Raw genomic sequence first — 19,148 nt, forward strand, 5'->3', positions numbered from 1 at the left:
AGCTGGGAACCCTGGGAAATTGGTGAAATGTAAAGAAAAACACAGATCTTGCGATGTTAAAGAAGGGTCTGTGCCAAAATGTAATGGGTTTCATGATATGAATGTGATAAAGTCTGCAAAATAAAAAAATCTTTTTAAAACTAAAAATACTCAAACACTGAGCACTTCGATATTATTAAAATTACAGACAGTTTTTGAGAAAAATGTATATGACATATAATTAGTCTGTTCCATGTCCAATTTACTGACTTGGAGGAGGCAGTATGACGTGTACTGCACCAAGCAAATAGATGGTGATCCAGACACTTTGGCTTCACCTTTGGAGAGATGTCACATTTCCCATCCTCAATAGAGAAAACCTAACACCCTTGGCACAGACATTGAATGCATAGCTTTAGTTAAGTTGAGTCTACACTGAGAGCACTGGGCTGAGACTTGACACCTCCTGCAGCAGCTTCCTTGACTTCATAATGAAAAGGCGTTGGATGGTGAGAACTGGTAACCCCACCTCCTCCACCCTGACCTCCTCACTGATGGTGAATGACTTGGAACCGAACTGTTGTTGAAAACCTAGTGAGTGGGTGTGATGACAAAAGCCTTCGACCTATGAAGACAGGTTACAGGAAGCTGCAGGAGGTGACCACGTCCCTGCTGGGAGGGTCACCAGTTTTAAGTACCTTGTATCTTAGTGCACGTTTCTGACTGACCTGTTTACACAGACACCGTGGCTCAAGCTGTCTACCTCTTCTTTCTAAGGAGGCTAAAGAAATTTGGCCAGGACCCGGCCATCCTCCCCAGCTATTGCAGACACACTATCGAGAACATTCGACTGGTTGCATCTCTGGTTTGGCAGCACTGTGCTCACAACCACAGGTCTCTCCAGAGATCGGCGCGAACAGCAGAGTAGACCATTGGCAGAGAGCTCTCTGCCAATGAGAACATTCACCACACACGTCGTCTGTGTGGAAGGACCGCATGATGATCTCGCCACCCAGCGCACAAACCGTTTTTTCCATCTGGCTGACAGTATCAATATCAGAGCTCAGACCTGCAGGCTACTGCTCCTCAACATTTGAGACCTGCTCTGAGCTCACTTACCCATCTCACACTGTGCTGCCACTTAATCACCATGTATCTTTGTGTCATGTGATTCATGTTAATTAGGACATTATTGGAGGTTATGTTTTCCTTGTCCATTGGTTTGTTCATTTTTCAGCAGAATTATGCAAAACTACTGAATAGATTTCTGCAAGATTTGTTGGAAGAAGAAATAACCCATTCAATTTTGACGCACTGCCGGAGAGAAGTGCGGATCCAGGATTTTTTTTTTGATAATTTTAACATTACAAAATCGGTCTCCTTTGTATTGTCATCAGTTTCCTTGGGAATAGTTCATGGATCTTGATGAAAAGAATCCGGCTTATTAAGGGGACTGATTTTTGAAGCCCCTTTTCCACTGGTCAAACATCTCACTAGCACTGCAATGGGAATGTATTTAATCTGCATTGAATCCTGGGTCAAATGACTAAAGAAACAGAGGTGCTATTCGGCTCTGTGACACCTGGGTGAACATGCTAAGTTGGTAAGACAGTGAGGTGAGAGAGCGTCACAGTTGTTGGTGCACTCCTGATGTCGATTTGAAACACAAAGGTAAATATCTCTACTGGTAATGGATAAGAAGTCAATTGCCTTTTTTGGCAGGTTTGGTCGCATGAAAAAAAAACCTGTGTCTACCTTCTAATATTGGTGTGTAAGAGGTATGAGTGTGGAAAATTTGATGCAGATCCAAATGAAAATCTGAATCCAGCTGATTTAAATGTTGTTCTGTAAAAGGCTTGTGTCATTCTAGTTTATCAGGTGTTATTGGTGTCAGGTGACTGTTGCATGTAATGCTACACATTGTTAATACTATTTCGTATCATATCATACGAACAGTTTTCAGTCAATAGTCAGTATATTAGGAACACCTGAATAAAATGTTGTCTGATATAACAGTCCTGCAATAAAATGTAATGAAGAGCTGTTGGTTTAACTATGATCACTTTGGAGGTTGCAGTTTGTTGAGTTGTTGAATTGTATTGTGTTATGACGACAGGGATTATTTTGTCCACCCCTAGCGAATCAACAAGAGGAGGCTAAATAACAGAAACACCTCTTTGTGTAAAGCAATTAAGTTCAACAGCACCACACACAAAATCCACCAAAATGATCACAAAGTTGAATCAATGCCCCTTTAACAAAGTCTCACAAAAAAAAAGGTAATTGATTTGAAAAATGAATGAAGAATGGATACTGATGAAATAAAAATAAATAGTTTGAGAATTCTGAGCAGTCCACTGATGCGTGTCAGTGACATAAATAAAACAAGGCCCCACAAATCCTCCCAACTCCGACTCTGTTTGATATGAGTGCATTTCATGCCTGTTGCATCAAACATTTTGTTCTGATGTGCTGCGCTGATTTTTATTCGTAACACACTCTCATCAGTTTTTCCTCCAAGTAGTTGAGACATCGGCCAGTGAGCTTCCTGTCGCCTGCCACTGGACCGAACACACACTCTGTTGGACCAAATAAATCATTCTTTCATCGCTGCGCTGGGTGTGTGAGAGAGAGAGTGTGCATTTGTGTGTGTCTGTGTGTGTGTGTGTGAGAGTAGTCCAGTACTGTAGGCTCTCTGTGTGGCACTGACAGACACAAACCAGCTGCCTGCATTCCTCCCTCTCTCTCCTTCTCTCTCTACTGACTTCTTAAGGTTGATCTCCCCTCCCCCCATTCAGGCCAGCCCTCTTGCACATACTTCTATAGGGCTATATATATATAATACAAACTATGACACACAAAGACAGCATAAGAACACTAGGCAAGGGACTCAATGAAGTCGGGTATGATAAATAAGGATAACTGAGAATAATATAAGAATTTGTATATTTTATGCGTTTCACAACTGATTTAGAGCTGCGACATTCAACATCTACCACTCATCTTCATTCACCCATCTTCAAATCTCACACAGCCATAGATGAAGCAGAAAGGATCAAAGTATGCATTCGAAATGTTCAACCACACACTTTCACTTGCATTTGAGCGGACAGAGTGCAGCTGGCAACTTTTAATTACACAGTAAACAGTTTAAGAGTAACTGTTCGAGGCTTAGTGGTTTCATAGTGACGTAGTATGGACAGGGCCCAAGTAAATCCAGAAAATGTTTTTTTGAGGCTTTTCAGTGAAGTATCTGCACCACACCTGCAGACTTTTTATATTAAACCACACTTGTTACTTCACAAGAGAAAAATATAACTTTACATTATTTAATTTGAACACCAGGACACTGGGGGGATGATTTCCATGTTATGTTAAGCATACAAGAAAAAAAATACATGATATAGGATTTGGAAAATGATCAGATGTCATGTAAACTACATTTTATCAATGAATTTATATGTCCTTGTTTTCAGACATGAACTCTGGAACATCTGGGCAGAGTATGCAGGAGGCAGGACATGATGTACAAATTCTGCTGTGGAAAGTGTATTTGTTGACAGCACATCAACACCAGTGTCAGTTCTTATCATTAAAAGCTCTCTAAAAGCTCTTGTCTTCCCAAGTTGTCATCTTCTTTGGTGTCTTGTATGTATATGGCACCTCTTTTTTTATTCTAAGATATTTGTATTATTCAATTTTGAAATGTCATCAACTCATCCACTCACTCACAACGAATCATATCCTGCTATTCTTGCACTCTGGAGATTGTCTGGAGCAACTGACTCTGACGTTTGCATTCTCTCATACAGCCCCTCTGGATTGTTTTAGGAGAATATCCAGAGTTCAGTGTGGATCTAAAAGCTAGGGTTGGTTATCCTGGAAAGATAGCAAGAGAAGGCTGCACTTTGAATACATGCAATCAATATATCCCACCATAAACATGCAACGACTGACAACTGCTAGAAGACGACTTTTTTGTGACCTGTTCGCTAACTTCTGACCATTGTCTGTGTCTCAGCTGTGTTTGTCTCTCCAACTGAAGACTCCTGTCATGCACAGTCAGAGCACAGGCAGGGTGTGTGTAGGCAGGACAGTTGATAAAATTATGAAATGATGACTTGATTTATTGATGGCTAGTTGGCAAGTTTTACTGTTTATCATGTATACACACTACATTAAAAACACATAATCACTGCATGCATGCAAAATCACACATGAAAAACATGGGTCAAAGCATTAATAAACACCAGCACAGCGTGTTAAACTAATGCTCGCTCCCCAGAAACACTTAACGTGCTGGTTAGACCAACTTGGTCAGCCAACATGTCCTTTAAGCCCTCCTCAAATTTGACAACCTCCTCAGACCAAACTAAAAGGCCCCGTGTTTTTCCACCTCAGCTCCACATCTAAATAGTTGTTCAGTATTGGGTTTCACATGGTAGCTTGCATACTTTGCGCGGCGGTCACACTCCTTGCTACCCTCGAACTGAGCAAGTACAGTCCCAACCATCAAAATCTTTTTTTGTTGTTTTTATTTCACTTCGGCCTACTGTAAATCTATTTGTTGTTTGTGTAACTTTTTTTCCTCTTCTTCCTTTCCTCTCCAGCAGATGTCCAGCTGCAGCAGACCGCAGTCCAAACAGTGACTGACTGTCTGGAAAACCTGCTGGACTGCCCCGCGTGTGCTTGACCACTGCAGACAGTATCCACAAACATACTCTCACACACACAAACAAACAGCTTCAGTTAGCAACGATGGAGCACGTCCATTTGACCCGGTGTGCCTACCAACTGCTGCGTTTTACACCACAGACAGGAACGAGCAGGGAGGGTGTGTGTGTGTCTGTGTGTCTACGTGTGTGTGTGAGTGTGTGTGAGAGGCACATGGGGAGGAAGACAGATTGCTTCACCCACTTGTAAATTTGTTCAAAGTGTATGCTTTTACATGCTGGTTAGTGTATAACAGCATTCACACCACAGGCAGCAGTAGTCAGCATGGCTTCGGAGGTTTTACTCCAACACATGGCACATACTGTATGACAAACTCAAACTAAAATGGGGCTCATAGAGTTCATCTTCCATGGCCCACCACATTTAATTTATCGAGATTCTGATTTCTACTTGTTAAAAAAATGCCATACCTCCCAATGCAAAGATACACAATTGTTGTGATCTTGCTTACAAACCAAATAACCAACAAACAGATATGGATGAAATTATTAGAGATATTCTGATACAGATACCAGCATCAGAAATGTCTCAGATGCTGCTGAAAATGCCAAGTCGGGCACAGGCGAGTACATGAATCTATGCACAAAACAGATACAACAAATTTAAAGTAGCCTTTATAAGTTTCACCCAAATAAAACTATAACTGGCTTTTCCCTGATTTTACTTCCTCTCCACTCCAAAACAGCATTCACGCTGTACTGCCACTGGCAAAGAACTGATTTCTGGTAGTGAAGCGTTAGTAAGAACTAGCTCACTAAAGCAGTTTTTTTTTGCAAAGTCAGCAATTTGGGAATATTTCACGCTGGAAAGTCCCACAAGTACAACGGCAACGTGCACCGTGTGCAAGACTTTAGTTTTCGAGAGGCGGCATTAGTGCTGCCAAATACAAGACTAGCAATCTCATAAAGCATTCGAAGAGCCATCACATGAAAGTTAGTTAGTAGCATACATCAAATAGGTCATTCAAGTTTGTTATTATTTTAAATGCATTGGATCAGAACTCTGTATCGTACGAAGTCTAGATATTGCAATCACTATCGTGAAGGGTAAATGGTGTTGGAACATCTCTTCAACTTCTCCAAACTCTCCAAACTCTCCAGCCAAAGTTAGGCTCAAAAGTGAAAACTGTTTTATTAAAAAACGTTCTATGCACAGACCTCAGAGTAGAGTCTCGAACCCGTTTTTATGAGAACAGTGCACTGTATATATTGATGCTTTTGAGGAGGACAGCAATATGAGAAATTAATGGAACAAATTTTCCAAAATCTATACAAATCAAACTATGGTAAATATATGCAAAACTCATCGTCATATGTGAACTAATGTTTGAGGCAGTGAACTTTATGTGAGACCAAAAGTTGGACATTTGTTTAACAAATTCCTTTTAATGTCCACTTTGCTCAAAATCCCTAATTAGGACAACAAAAAATATGTATAAACAGTCGATAAACAATTAGACTGATTAATTGCCCCACTGGTGCAAACATGTTTAGTAAATGTGAAAGGGAAATATGGGCTTCCATCCGGTCATTCATTCTAGTGTTTAACATTATTATGTCTGTGAGCGGTTACACTGATTAGATGGCGTTTGAAAAATACTCTCCTGGGAAATCACAGTATACTAACAACATCTATAAATATCAATCAATAACCTTAATAGCTGGAGTCTTTAATTATTAGGCTACACAGCTGTCCTTCAGAGGCTAAAACAAACTAGTGAAACCAAATGTGATTATCCCTCAGACTAATTATTGAGTGTACTGAAGCTTGCAGTACTAGCCTTACTATTTGTTTCTATATTTTAATGTCTATATTCGATTCATAATGCCTTTTTTAAGGCCAAAGATATGACGTCCACAGCTGCAGTGTGTCTCTGAACAACTGAAGACCCTGATGAGGTCAAGCTTTTTCTGAATAGACAACAATGTGACCACGACCAGATCACACCGACGATGCGGTGGGACGAACCTCCTCCTCTTTTGCAAATCAATACAATCTGCTTTTCAGTGCTGGGTGTGATGAAAGTGAGGTCAGTGTGCATTGATTCTATTAGAGACCCACTTGGGTAGATAGATGGAAAAAGCAAGGATAACAAATTAGGTTATCCTGCTGCAACTTGCCAGTAAAGATTTTAAACTGATTTTATCATCACATCACAAAAAAATGCCTTTATCTGTCCACATTCTTTTTAAATTGGCCACTTAAAATTGTTATATGCATGTTTTACTAACAACAGTTCCAGGTATTTCAATTATTTTCATTTTTAAAAAATTAGATTTTAGTTTTGGTGTTACGGGATAACTTGTAAAAAACCTCCTTGACCTCAGCTGGATGTAAGACGGCTAACAGATGGAGTCTATCAACAGTGGGGACACCTAGGGCAGCCGTAGATCATCTTCTCATTTCCCTTGTTAGCAGTTTGCAATCCATCCAACTCTGTTGTTGCAGAGGCTGGAACCAGTCCCAGAGATGGGCTACACCCTGATCATAAATTTGTCATACTTACAGTCACACATTCATACTAAACGGGTCTTAGCATTTTCAGCTAAGATAGCAAAATGCCAAGCGACATATTTCTTATACAATAGACAATGAAAAGTGTGTAACATAACACATAGAAGACATTCAAGAATAAATGTAGGATAGACATTGAAACAAAGTTTATTTATTGTAAATAAGAAGCTTAAAATAGATATGAAAAAGGGTATTGAGTATGTACGCATTAGGTGGGCAATAAATATTTTAATAAGCCTCATAATTAGTTGATCTATTCATTTTAACAATATTTATTGTTTTTTTTTATTACTTTTACTGTTAAAAGATTTGCGTGGCACTTCTGTTGCTCCCTTTACCTGTAAAATACACACTGATGCTTTTACTCAAAATGAGTTTCTAATAGATAAATATAGTTATTTGAATTTAAGAGTCAACCAAAGCCAGTGGAGATCAAAGGACTTTTTAACCTGGTTTTGAAGTTGGAGCCAGGTTTACATATTTTAGAGGTTTGTTCCTGTTATGTGGAACACATGATTAAATGCTGCGTCTTCATGTTTAGTTTAGTCTAGGAATGTAAAGTAGCTTGACGACAAGAGTGACTTCAAATGATAACAGAGAGCCAGAGATGTACATTTCTCCCTATGTCTTAGATGAGCTGTAACATTTAAAACTGCATGACAAATATATAATAGAACAAAGAATTGAGAGTGTTGATGGTGTTTTGTTTCAGTTTTTATCGTGCGTGATATGTCCCAATGCAAGCATGTAAAGGTTAAGATCCAGGAAATGAGTGTGTCATGTTGATATGCTCGGTTACGAAATGAGACAAAGTAGTCCCTGTCCTGGAGGATGGTCTGAGAAGGTCCAGCCCACTTTTCTATTTTTTTAGTAGTACTATGGTCAGCTGTGTCTCAGGCGGCACAAATAGATCCTAGATGACAAGGAATGGCATTTGACCTGAGAGTTTCTGGATGACTATCTTTCTGTGCTTGTTCAGAAATCTATACCAGCCCACTGGCCTATTTGAGTCTAACTGCCTACTTTTTTATAGGCCAGATTACAGCGGGGAACCCGACCAACTTTTCCTTTAGTTTCAGCTTCTCTTCCTGCTCTGCCTCCTTCTCTCCCCCCCTGCCCTCTTTGACCTTCTCTCTTCTTCCTGTCCCTTCCCCCACACTAACCTACCCCCACCCTCTTTATTCCACTCGGGGTAGAAACACACCAAATGCAGCGAGACCACCAGGAACCGCCCACACCCCCCACACTCTGAGGCCCTGTGCAAATTTCTGCAGTGTTGGCTGCTGCTGCTCTTTATTCCCACGATTATACAGATCGGAGCAGGAGCTGCATCTGATTGTTTGCAATAAGTCACTTAAAGGAGAAAAATGAAACATGTACTTACTGTGATTGAGTGGTTGAGATGCTGGAATCCATTTGGGTTCTACGGCATTTTTGTCATGGTTTGCTCACGGTGCTGCAGTATATTTACCTGCAAACACTGAGTGACTGTGTGTTCAGATATTCTGTGAGGAGATGGAGAGAACTCAGCTTCCAAGCTGCACATTTAAATAGTGTAGATGGGAAAAAGCTGGAAACTAAACAGACTAAAACACAACTTTTTGTCGACACCACATAGTGCTGTGTCACATATGTAGCAAGTGACAGATGCTAGAATAGCAAAGAAAAGAAAAAAGCAATGGAAAATTCGCTTTATTCTACTGTTCCATTAAAAAAAAATTGGGGCTGGCATTAGAAATGGAACACTTTGACTTGGAACAATTAGGTTATCATGCTACAGTGTTTGTAGCACGATAACCTGACTGAGCTGACATTGCATTGTGCCATACTACTATATATAGTAAGGATATTACAGAATTTTACATATTACATACATTTGAAGTAAAAATTCTAAAATCTATAATGAAATACTGATTTATGTGAAAAATAATCAAAACTAAACTAATTAAAATAAAAGTTGATCATTTGATCAGGCATTGTGATGCTCCCTGTTGTGAGTGTTATTGAAGTCAGTGTTGCCAGAGTTATGGTCAAACGATCTTGTTCTGAGACATACATGAAGTGTTTTCAATGATGTGAGAGAGGTTTGTGGGTGAGATTCATTGTTTGGCCAAGATACATGTTGGTAATGCAGACTCTCAATGAAAAGTTTTGAAAAATTGGCTTAAGCAATTACTGATGCCTGTTAGCAATTGAAAATTGAATTGCAGAGGATCTATGAAATGTAGACATTAATTATTCAGAGGCCTAGAACAAGGGAACTGTTTTATGGGGGTGGGACTCTAAGCATTAATTGAATTTGAACATTATTTCTTGAAGTTCACTAGTTGCAGTGTTTCCTATGAATATCTACTGCATAGGGGGATAAGTTGACTTTAGTTTTTCACATTTGACACAAGCAGATTTGTCCATGTGTACCCTCAGTTGTGTTTTTTAAAAAGTAACTGCGTTTACATTAGTGCAGCAAAAGTAAAGAAAGAAAACTAAGAAATAATCTGACAAGTAACAAATGCGTTGTTTATTTTATTTCCCTAAATGTTAGAAAATAAAGTTAATGCACTTCTTTATGTAATCTATAACATTTAAATCGCTTACATAGGGCAAACTATATGCAAACTGTGCAACTGTACTTTCAGTCCAAGATGTAACTTTACGACAATGTGTTGAGGTGGTGTTTGCTTCCTACTGTTCAGGGTTTATACACTTAAAATTTTCATGAATGAAAGAAAGAAACGTAAATAGACTTGCTTGTGTCACATGTGATATTTAAATGCTCTACACAAGTGAGGCTGCAGGGAAATTGAGTTGAAACACCAAAACAGAAAAGTGATTATGTTTGTCAAACTTGTGCTCTAATGTAATTACAGTAACATATTTTCCTGCGATGAGCGGTGAGGGCCAATCAGGAACGAGTCCTGCAGGAAAACAAACGCCGGGATTGGCCGAGGCGCGTCGCCGGTTTCAAGGCGCCCCTGTGTGCTGTCGGGGGTCTGGCCAATGGCGGCGGGGGGCGCCTGGAAACCGGTGGAATCCGAGCGGAGTGCGGAGGGAGCGAGTCTCCGGACTTCAACCGCTCAGCATGTGAACCGACGCGCCGCATGAAGTCAAGCCGAGAAAACCGTGGAAATATGCGTCTGTTCGCGTTTTAAACCGTCGTTACTTTGGGTCAGAGTCGAAACCGCAAAGCACCGGACGCGTTGGAGTTACTCGGGTTCGCGGCGCATCGAGAAAGCGGGAGTTAGAGAGTGGTTTTCCCGGGACTGGCTGAGAGAGTGGACTGCTTGGAGTCACTTACAAAGACCATCAAGAAGTCATGACACGACGAACGTTTCATTTGGATTTATCTGCGTGAAATACAAGAAAAAGTCGAGGCAGGATATCGCAAGTCGGTTCTTTTGGACTACGGCCGCAGTGTTGGGACGTTTGCAGCTGGTTTTCGACGCTTTTCCGCCGTTTTTAAGTCGCCCTACTTGGATCAAAGTTTTTTCTCTCCCTCCCCCCTCCTCCTCAACTATGGCGGCGGCCAGGTCCACCACTGGCTCCGTTTCGCTGCGGATCATGTGGCTGCTGTGCGGGCTGTGCTTCTCACCCACTGAGGCTCAACACTACAACAGCGAGAGTGGCATATCCATCCCGGAGCACGGGTTCTGTCAGCCCATCTCCATCCCGCTGTGCACCGACATCGCCTACAACCAGACCATCATGCCGAACCTCCTGGGCCACACGAACCAGGAGGACGCCGGGCTGGAGGTGCACCAGTTCTACCCGCTGGTGAAGGTCCAGTGCTCCGCGGATCTCAAGTTCTTCCTCTGCTCCATGTACGCGCCCGTATGCACCGTGTTGGAGCAGGCCATCCCCCCATGTCGGTCCCTGTGCGAGCGTGCACGGCAGGGGTGTGAAGCCCTGATGAACAAATTCGGCTTCCAGTGGCCGGAGCGGCTCCGCTGCGAGGCTTTCCCCGTCCACGGAGCCGGAGAGATCTGCGTGGGGCAGAACACATCCGAACCCAGCAGCCCGTCCTCGTCGTCCTCTCCCTATGCGCTCGATCCAGTGACCCTCCCCCCAAATATGGGCCGACCGAACCCACGCACGCCCCAGCACAACCAGTACCACCAGTTCTCCTGCCCCCTGCAGCTGGAGGTACCGACCTATCTGGGTTACCGCTTCATGGGGGTCAAAGACTGCGGGGCCCCTTGTGAGCCCAATAAACCCACCGGGATCATGTACTTCCGAGAGGACGAGGTGAAGTTCGGCCGACTGTGGGTCGGTATCTGGTCCATCCTGTGCTGCGTGAGCACCCTCTTCACGGTGCTCACTTATTTAGTGGACATGCGGCGGTTCCGATACCCCGAGCGGCCCATCATCTTCCTGTCCGGCTGCTACTTCATGGTGGCGGTGGCCTACGCTGCTGGGTTCTTCCTGGAGGATAAAGTAGTCTGTGTGGATAAATTCAAGGATGAAGGCTACAGGACCGTGGCCCAGGGGACCAAGAAGGAGGGCTGCACCATCCTCTTCATGGTGCTGTACTTTTTTGGAATGGCCAGCTCCATCTGGTGGGTGATTTTGTCCTTGACGTGGTTCCTTTCCGCTGGGATGAAGTGGGGCCATGAGGCAATAGAAGCCAACTCTCAGTATTTCCACCTGGCCGCTTGGGCGGTTCCGGCCATCAAGACCATCACCATCCTCGCCATGGGTCAGGTGGACGGCGATGTCCTGACCGGGGTGTGCTTCGTCGGGATCTTCAACGTGGACGCCCTCCGCGGCTTCGTCCTGGCCCCGCTGTTCGTCTACCTGTTCATCGGCACGTCCTTCCTCCTGGCTGGCTTCGTGTCCCTGTTCCGCATCCGCACGATCATGAAGCACGACGGCACCAAGACGGAGAAGCTGGAGAAGCTGATGGTGCGGATCGGGGTGTTCAGCGTGCTCTACACGGTACCGGCCACCATCGTGATCGCCTGTTACTTCTACGAGCAGGCCTTCAGGGAGCACTGGGAGCGGACCTGGCACATGCAGACCTGCAAGCGCTTCGCCGTGCCCTGCCCGGTCCACAACTTCGCCCCCATGACCCCGGACTTCACCGTGTTCATGATCAAATACCTGATGACCATGATAGTCGGGATCACCTCGGGGTTCTGGGTCTGGTCTGGAAAGACACTCCAGTCCTGGCGGAGGTTCTACAAGCGCCTGAGCAACGGGAGCCACGGGGAGACAACGGTGTAGAGGTGAAGGATGGAGGGGCACAGGGCCTGGGAGTTTTGGATCTATCAACCACGATAAAAAAAAAATAGCTTTCTTTCTTTAAATTGCTATTTGGACATGTTTTCTTTCGATTGGATTTTTGTGTTATCAGGTCCTGGCACCAGTTCATGTTGTTGGACTCAAACAAACTCTGATTGATATTCAGTAGAAGTTGGATGAATTTTCAATATATTTCATTTTTGTTCTCTTTTTACTGTCATCATCAGACTGCCCTCACTCCTGGCTTTTGCATCTTTTTGGATCAAACAACTGGTGTCAATGGCCGTACCAGTCCCTGAACTGTAATGTCAGACTGGCGAAGTTACTTTTAATATGAAATTCCCTTACTTATTATTGATTATATCCTTGATATTACAATTTGAATGTACTTCCTGTCTACTCTGGTGAGCGTAAAGGAAACGACTGATGGGTCATGCAGTGTGGCAGTCTGTCCATGCTGCAGCAGAAAGGTCACACAGTGGGTTTGATCCCTACAGCAGCCACACTCTCTGACTGTGGCTTCATTCATCAGGGGAGCTGGGACCATACCATGTAGATTATAAATTAGCCTACTCTGCTTTTAGCTAAGGACTGAAATGCTTTAATACTGTTAAATATTGCAGAGTACAATCTCACCGGTTTTTAATCTGAGGAATAATCCACCCATCTTGTGCCAAATGGTTGCCCAGAGATCCAAACTCCTTTTTTTCCTCCATTTTCTACTTTTTTTATTTGTAAATTTTCAGACTGAATATTTGCTCGCGTATTGAATGTTCACCCTGAAGCTGAATGAAGTTATGTATTGGTTTGCACAGCTATCCTAAAGGTTACAAGTGTTACAAATGACTGATCCACCACAGGATGACCCGAATATAAAGAGACCACACATGTGCACGCACACACAAACACACACACACACACTACAAGCACAGGCTTCCACTCTCTGTAATGGAGACACAACAGCTCATTGTTTGTCTCTGTGTGTGGTCTCCCATCAAAAAGACCTTTTAAGCTTTTAAGACATCCAAAGCACAGTTTCAAGGATCCAGCTATAATCCTTCAGAGTTAAAACAAATTTCCATGTTATTTTATCCTGGATAAAGATGACTGTACACATTCACACCTGTTTTTCAGCCCACTGTTACTGAATCTACCTTATTTTATGTTATTTCGCTCCGAAGTGTTGAATGGTTTTTACAGACTTAACATTTTAGAGTTTTTTAATGAATCATTATTTAGTGTTAAAACACAGACGCATGTACTTTCTCTCCATATAAAAACAGTTGTATGAGTTTTGTGTGTTTGGTGAAAGCTCAGTGGTGTCACTACACAGCAGAGGTTGATTATTACAACTGACCTGATTACTTTTAATGGAGAAACTCAATGTTCACATGACCTCAATTAGTTAAAAAGCTCCTGCAAAAATATTTTCTAGAGTTACTGGAAAGCTTTTAATAGAAGAGCAGGATATCTCTCCACTAAATGCCTTTACCATTAAAATAGCACAAGCCAGAGGTGTATCTCAGGACTGACGGGCGTTCGTTCCTTTTTTTTGTAACCTGAGTAGCTTTTGAAATTTCAATGGAAACTCAAGTAGAAAAAGTAATCCACTGTTGAATGCAGCACATTTGAAGGCTGTGTTTTGAAACCAGAGCAGAAAAAAGGGTGTTTTTATGTCAAGGCCGTCGGCTGTAAGGCAGGATATGATTTCCAGAAGCTTTTGAATCTTGATCTACATCACATTTTCTCTACATACATCACACAGCGATGTAAATGATGGAAAAATCCTGCAACAGTTTGACCTTAAAGATTTGGTACTGTTAATCTCTTAAGCTGTGTCTCATATCCACACATACTAACAGACACCATGTACCAATCCTCGTACTGTTAAAGCAGTCTGTATACAAGGAATGTCACATTTCCCATGTGAATGTAATTACATACCTCAAACCCTGGTTAAAATTAGCATGTAGGACCCGTCTCTCCTCCATCATGCTTCTATCTAACAAGGCAAACACATAGTGTGTGCTGAGATCTGCCAGTGTCAACGATACCAGACTGACCTGTTTGTGTTGTGCTACGTTTTCAGAAGGAATATGAGTGTGTTTGTGTGTATTTTTATCTGAACATATGCAACCTACCAAGTAAACACAGACTGTTTTTGTAAAGGCATATTGTATTTATGGGGATACTCATGTTTTTTTGTCTTTTTTACTTGTTTTTTATCGAGATAAGCCTGTTGTACGTGTACAGTTTGAATAAAAGCGATAAGGTTTGTAATTCTGTCAGCACACGCCTGGTATTTGTTTTTAAATAGATGCGGTAGCGCACAAGCAGTGATTCACCTTCATATCTCAGTTTACATGGCCCCTGTAAGGGTTTTCTGAACACCTTAGCTGAGCTGGCTCTTTATTTCTTTCACTAACCACATAAAGGTTAAGACACGTCAGCAGAAATACTTTTCATGCACCGTAAAAACACATGATTGTTAACACATTAGCAATGACACACAAAAATGTGAGGCAGTGAGCAGGGACTGTGGCCAATGTGTGAACTACACAATTCTTGCACTCCTAGAAATGTGATCAGTCACCAAATTACACCTGGATTTGTGTTGTTTCTGTAACACAACAACACGCATAGCATTACTGCTTTTAACACACAACAAGGAAATATAGGAAACATGAAAGACATCATTTAACTAGCTGAGAGCAGTGCCTTGCTGTGCTGTTGGCTAAAATAGCCTCAACTCAGAGCAACACAACTTTCTGCCAAAAGCCCCCCAAATGTTATAAGAAAATAAAACCTGAAATGTCTGAACATGCTGGATTAGTTTGTGATCTTACAGTGCTCTCAGACCTACACACAAACACATTAATGAAAGAGGAGAACTCTCTCTTAAGAGGCCTGTGAACAGAATCTTTCCTGCAAAATAATTTGACAAATGCAGGAAAGCACTGATGCAGAAACACCTATTAAAACTGCTAAGGGAAATAAAAAGTTAGACATTACAAATAATACCAGTGAAAACATGAACATCAATAATACTAATTAGCCTCCTTGCTAATTGCCTGTGTTAATTAATTCTGCTGCCATAGACCTTATGAATATATAACCTGTCTGTTCCAGTTTTGTATGAAATAAAAGATCCTACACCGCCATCTACTGGTAAAGATAAGTAGGTGCCTGCAAGAAGACGAATCCATCTTTTCTACTCTGCATTGAGAGAAATGTGATGTTTCTTTAATATGTAAATGTCCCTGATCTTGACCTCCATGTGCTTCTACATGCAGTAGTCTGCTGGACTGCAGCTTCATAAGAAACTGTTAACTTTACACTGTGACATTTACTTTACAGTTGTCTCCATTCATGGAATATACTGTTAGAAACAGAAGGTCGAGTTTTGAGAACAGGCAACTTTAGTCTTTGCTCCGAATTGTGTTGTGAATTCAATTAAAAATACATAATATTAATCTACTAAGAAAGTGATATGGGCTCTTAATAAAATTACTTATTCAAAAGCAAGTATTTTTATACAGTACATACGTATATTAAGAAAAGCAATTTTTACACACAACACAGACACAAAAGATCCAACTGTGGTAAAAACACCAGGATAATAAACAGAAATCTTTACACTGTGTTTTCTAACTGTGTGAAAAGAGACAGGAAGTCATATTTCAGCTGAATATAAAGTTTTGATCACTGCATTTGCAGTTTTTGAACACATGGAAAAAAGCTGGCCTCTGGTGGCCACAACTAGAAATGCATACAATGGTCTGGTAATTGGCTTTTAACAGACCTGTTCTGACTTAGATCATAAACTTTATATTATTCAGTCTATTACATTTATTTTAACCAAAGCTCGCCCGTCTTTGTTTTAGATATATCTTTTATAGGTATAACATGGCAGCTAAACTGCAGAACTCAACAGAAAACATAATAAAAGTCCCTTTATTGGAATCTAAAAAAACATAAGCGGACACAGTGATGTGCTGACAATTATTTTATCCACAGATGAATTATAAAGTAACAGAACACTGACTGCAGCCTCCAGTCTACTGTGTGTTGGCCCTGCACACACACACACACACATACATATATATGTATATATTTATATAAATATTTTATATATATATATATATATATATATATACATTTAACTTAATATATTTACACCTAGAAAACTTGAATAAGATGGGACTTGGTCAGGCCTGTCAATGGAAGTTAAATCATAATGAAACTATGGTGACAGGAAGAAGTCAATACATAGGAGGGAGAGAGTTGGAGGATGTTGTGAGGAAGTTGTAAATGGTCAAAGATGCAGACGGATGTAAGAATTTGTCGTTAATGTGATGAAGTCTGTGTGTGCGTGTGTGTGTATGTGTGTGTGCATGTTTGTGTGCGTGCATGTGTGCGTGCATGTGTGCGTGCATGTGTGCGTGCATGTGTGCGTGCATGTGTGTGTGCGTGTCCTAGACCAGGGGTTCCCAAACTTTTCCATGCCATGGCCCTCCAAACAGCATCAGCTTCTGGCCCGGGACCCCCTTTGCAAACCCACAGACAATGCTAAAAAATATGTAAAGAAACATCAATTTTAGAATGTTTTTTCTTACTTTGTTTAGCATTAGAATATTATTAACTAACATGTATTCAACACTGTATTATATATTATATATATTATAAATGGCGCAAACCGGCAGGTCTACACACAACGTCATGATGTCATGAATGATGTTTTGACTGGCAGGCAATCAGAAAGATGAGCATGGCAAATAACATCTAGATATGATATATTATTGTAAATTATATTTTCTAATAATGATTTAAATTTTTTAAATTATATTTTATGATAATGATTTTAAAAAAACGTAATTTTTTATAATAATGATTAAAAAAAATAATTAGATTATATTATTTTACTTTTGCAATTTTCTGAGGCCCGCGGCCCCCACTTTGAAAAACACTGTCCTAGATTACCAGGCCTGCTGGGATACTGGAAAAGAGCTGATTAATAAAATGGTCAGAGGAAAGAGGATTGAAAGGAAGAGGATAAGATGGTCAAAGTGCAGGAAAAGAGCAAAGAAAGAAAAAAAGGAATGCAACAAAAAAAGACTAATTTTAAATAAGAGTTTTAGAAGTCTGCACTAATACAAAGTAAAGGAACACATCCATATGCAACACCATGAGGATGAATTGGAGAAATGAGTCAGGCCTAAACTGACTGTTAATCATTGCATCAACCAATGTGTTGCATCAGTGTAACACCAGAGGGCCAATCACATAACAACACCTTGTATGATGGTACATTTACACAATGAGCTACTGTGTTTTGTTAATGGTTCACTGTGTAGAATTTAGTGACATCTAATGGTGAAGTTGCAAATTGCAGCTGAACACCCCTCCCCTTCCAAACATGACAGAGAACCTGTGGTAGCTTCAGTTGTCATAAAAATGTAAAAGGTGTTTGGTTGGTCCAGTTTGAGCTACGGTAAAAAACATGGCGGCCTCTACTGAGAGAACCCCCTCCTAATGTAAATATAAAGTAATTAAAGGTCCAGTGTGTAAGATTTAGGTGAAAGGGAACTATTGGCAGAAATTTAATGTAGAATAATCCTCATGATGTTTTCACCAGTTTGTTTCATCTAAATTGTATGAATTGTATTTTTCTTTACCCCAGAAAAGGCCCTTTATATTTATATATATTTATTCAAATACTTTACATCGGGAGGACCCTCTCTACAGAGGCCGCCATGTTTTTTACAGTAGCTCAAACTGGACCAACCAAACACCTTTTACATTTTTATTACAATTAAAGGCTGCCACAGTTTCTTCTTCATGTTTGGGAGAGGGTGAGGTGAGGGGTGTTCAGCTGCAACATGCAATTTCAACACTAGATATCACTAAATTCTACACACTGTACCTTTAAATACAAACCGTCCATTATTGGGTAAAGAAAACAAAAATTTCTACAATTTACATGAAATACACTTGTGAAAACATAGTGATGAGTAGATGATGAGTGAATTTTAATTATTGCGAGAACTATCCCTTTAAGACATTGTTTCTTTATCACCCTGTACTGTTCAAAGATGTACAAAATAAAAAGCATTGCAACTAATCTTAATGGCTGTTTGTTTGGATTTATGCATCAAAGAACTGGAGACACAGTGTGAAAAACATGATTTAAAAGGTTCCATTATTACGGTGTAAATAAAAGCATGATGCATTCAGGTTACACTGTGCAACATCTGTGTTTGACCCTTCCAGTGTCTGAGTTAAAAGTTTATCTTTGGTAAACAGTGGCCTGAGACACTGAGGGGCATCAACCAACACATTTCCCCTGAGAGGGCCTGATGTGCTCCGTCCATACACATGAGATTTCTGTGTTATTGATGAAATACAGGCTGATGTAATGCTCATCTATCTTGATGCAATGTCACAGAGACACAGAAGTACAGAGTAAACAGGATGATTAGGCCTCAGGGTCATTAGTCCACTGGACCTTTTTATCCCTTGGACATCAATTTACTGTCTGTTATGCCCTGAGACAAGTGGTCTCCATGCAGATGCAACTGTGCTCAAACTCCCTTTCCACTGAGAGATGGTCACTGTTGTTAGAGACTGGAGGCTAAGGCCCAGACAAACGTATTAGTACTGATCTACAGCAACATTAATTTAGT

The 19,148-nt window shown here is 41.1% G+C and overlaps 1 protein-coding gene across 1 annotated transcript; it reads left to right on the forward strand.

The window, feature by feature from the left end:
- Window positions 1–10,258: 10,258 nt before the first annotated feature.
- Window positions 10,259–14,745, forward strand: LOC109631316 (frizzled-7-A-like). The gene has a single exon (XM_020089974.2). The coding sequence runs from the start codon at window positions 10,741–10,743 to the stop codon at window positions 12,445–12,447; it is 1,707 nt and encodes a 568-aa protein (XP_019945533.1). The 5' UTR covers window positions 10,259–10,740; the 3' UTR covers window positions 12,448–14,745.
- The last annotated feature ends 4,403 nt before the right edge of the window (window positions 14,746–19,148 follow it).

Source organism: Paralichthys olivaceus, chromosome 10, assembly GCF_024713975.1.
Source record: "Paralichthys olivaceus isolate ysfri-2021 chromosome 10, ASM2471397v2, whole genome shotgun sequence".
Lineage (NCBI taxonomy): Eukaryota > Metazoa > Chordata > Actinopteri > Pleuronectiformes > Paralichthyidae > Paralichthys > Paralichthys olivaceus.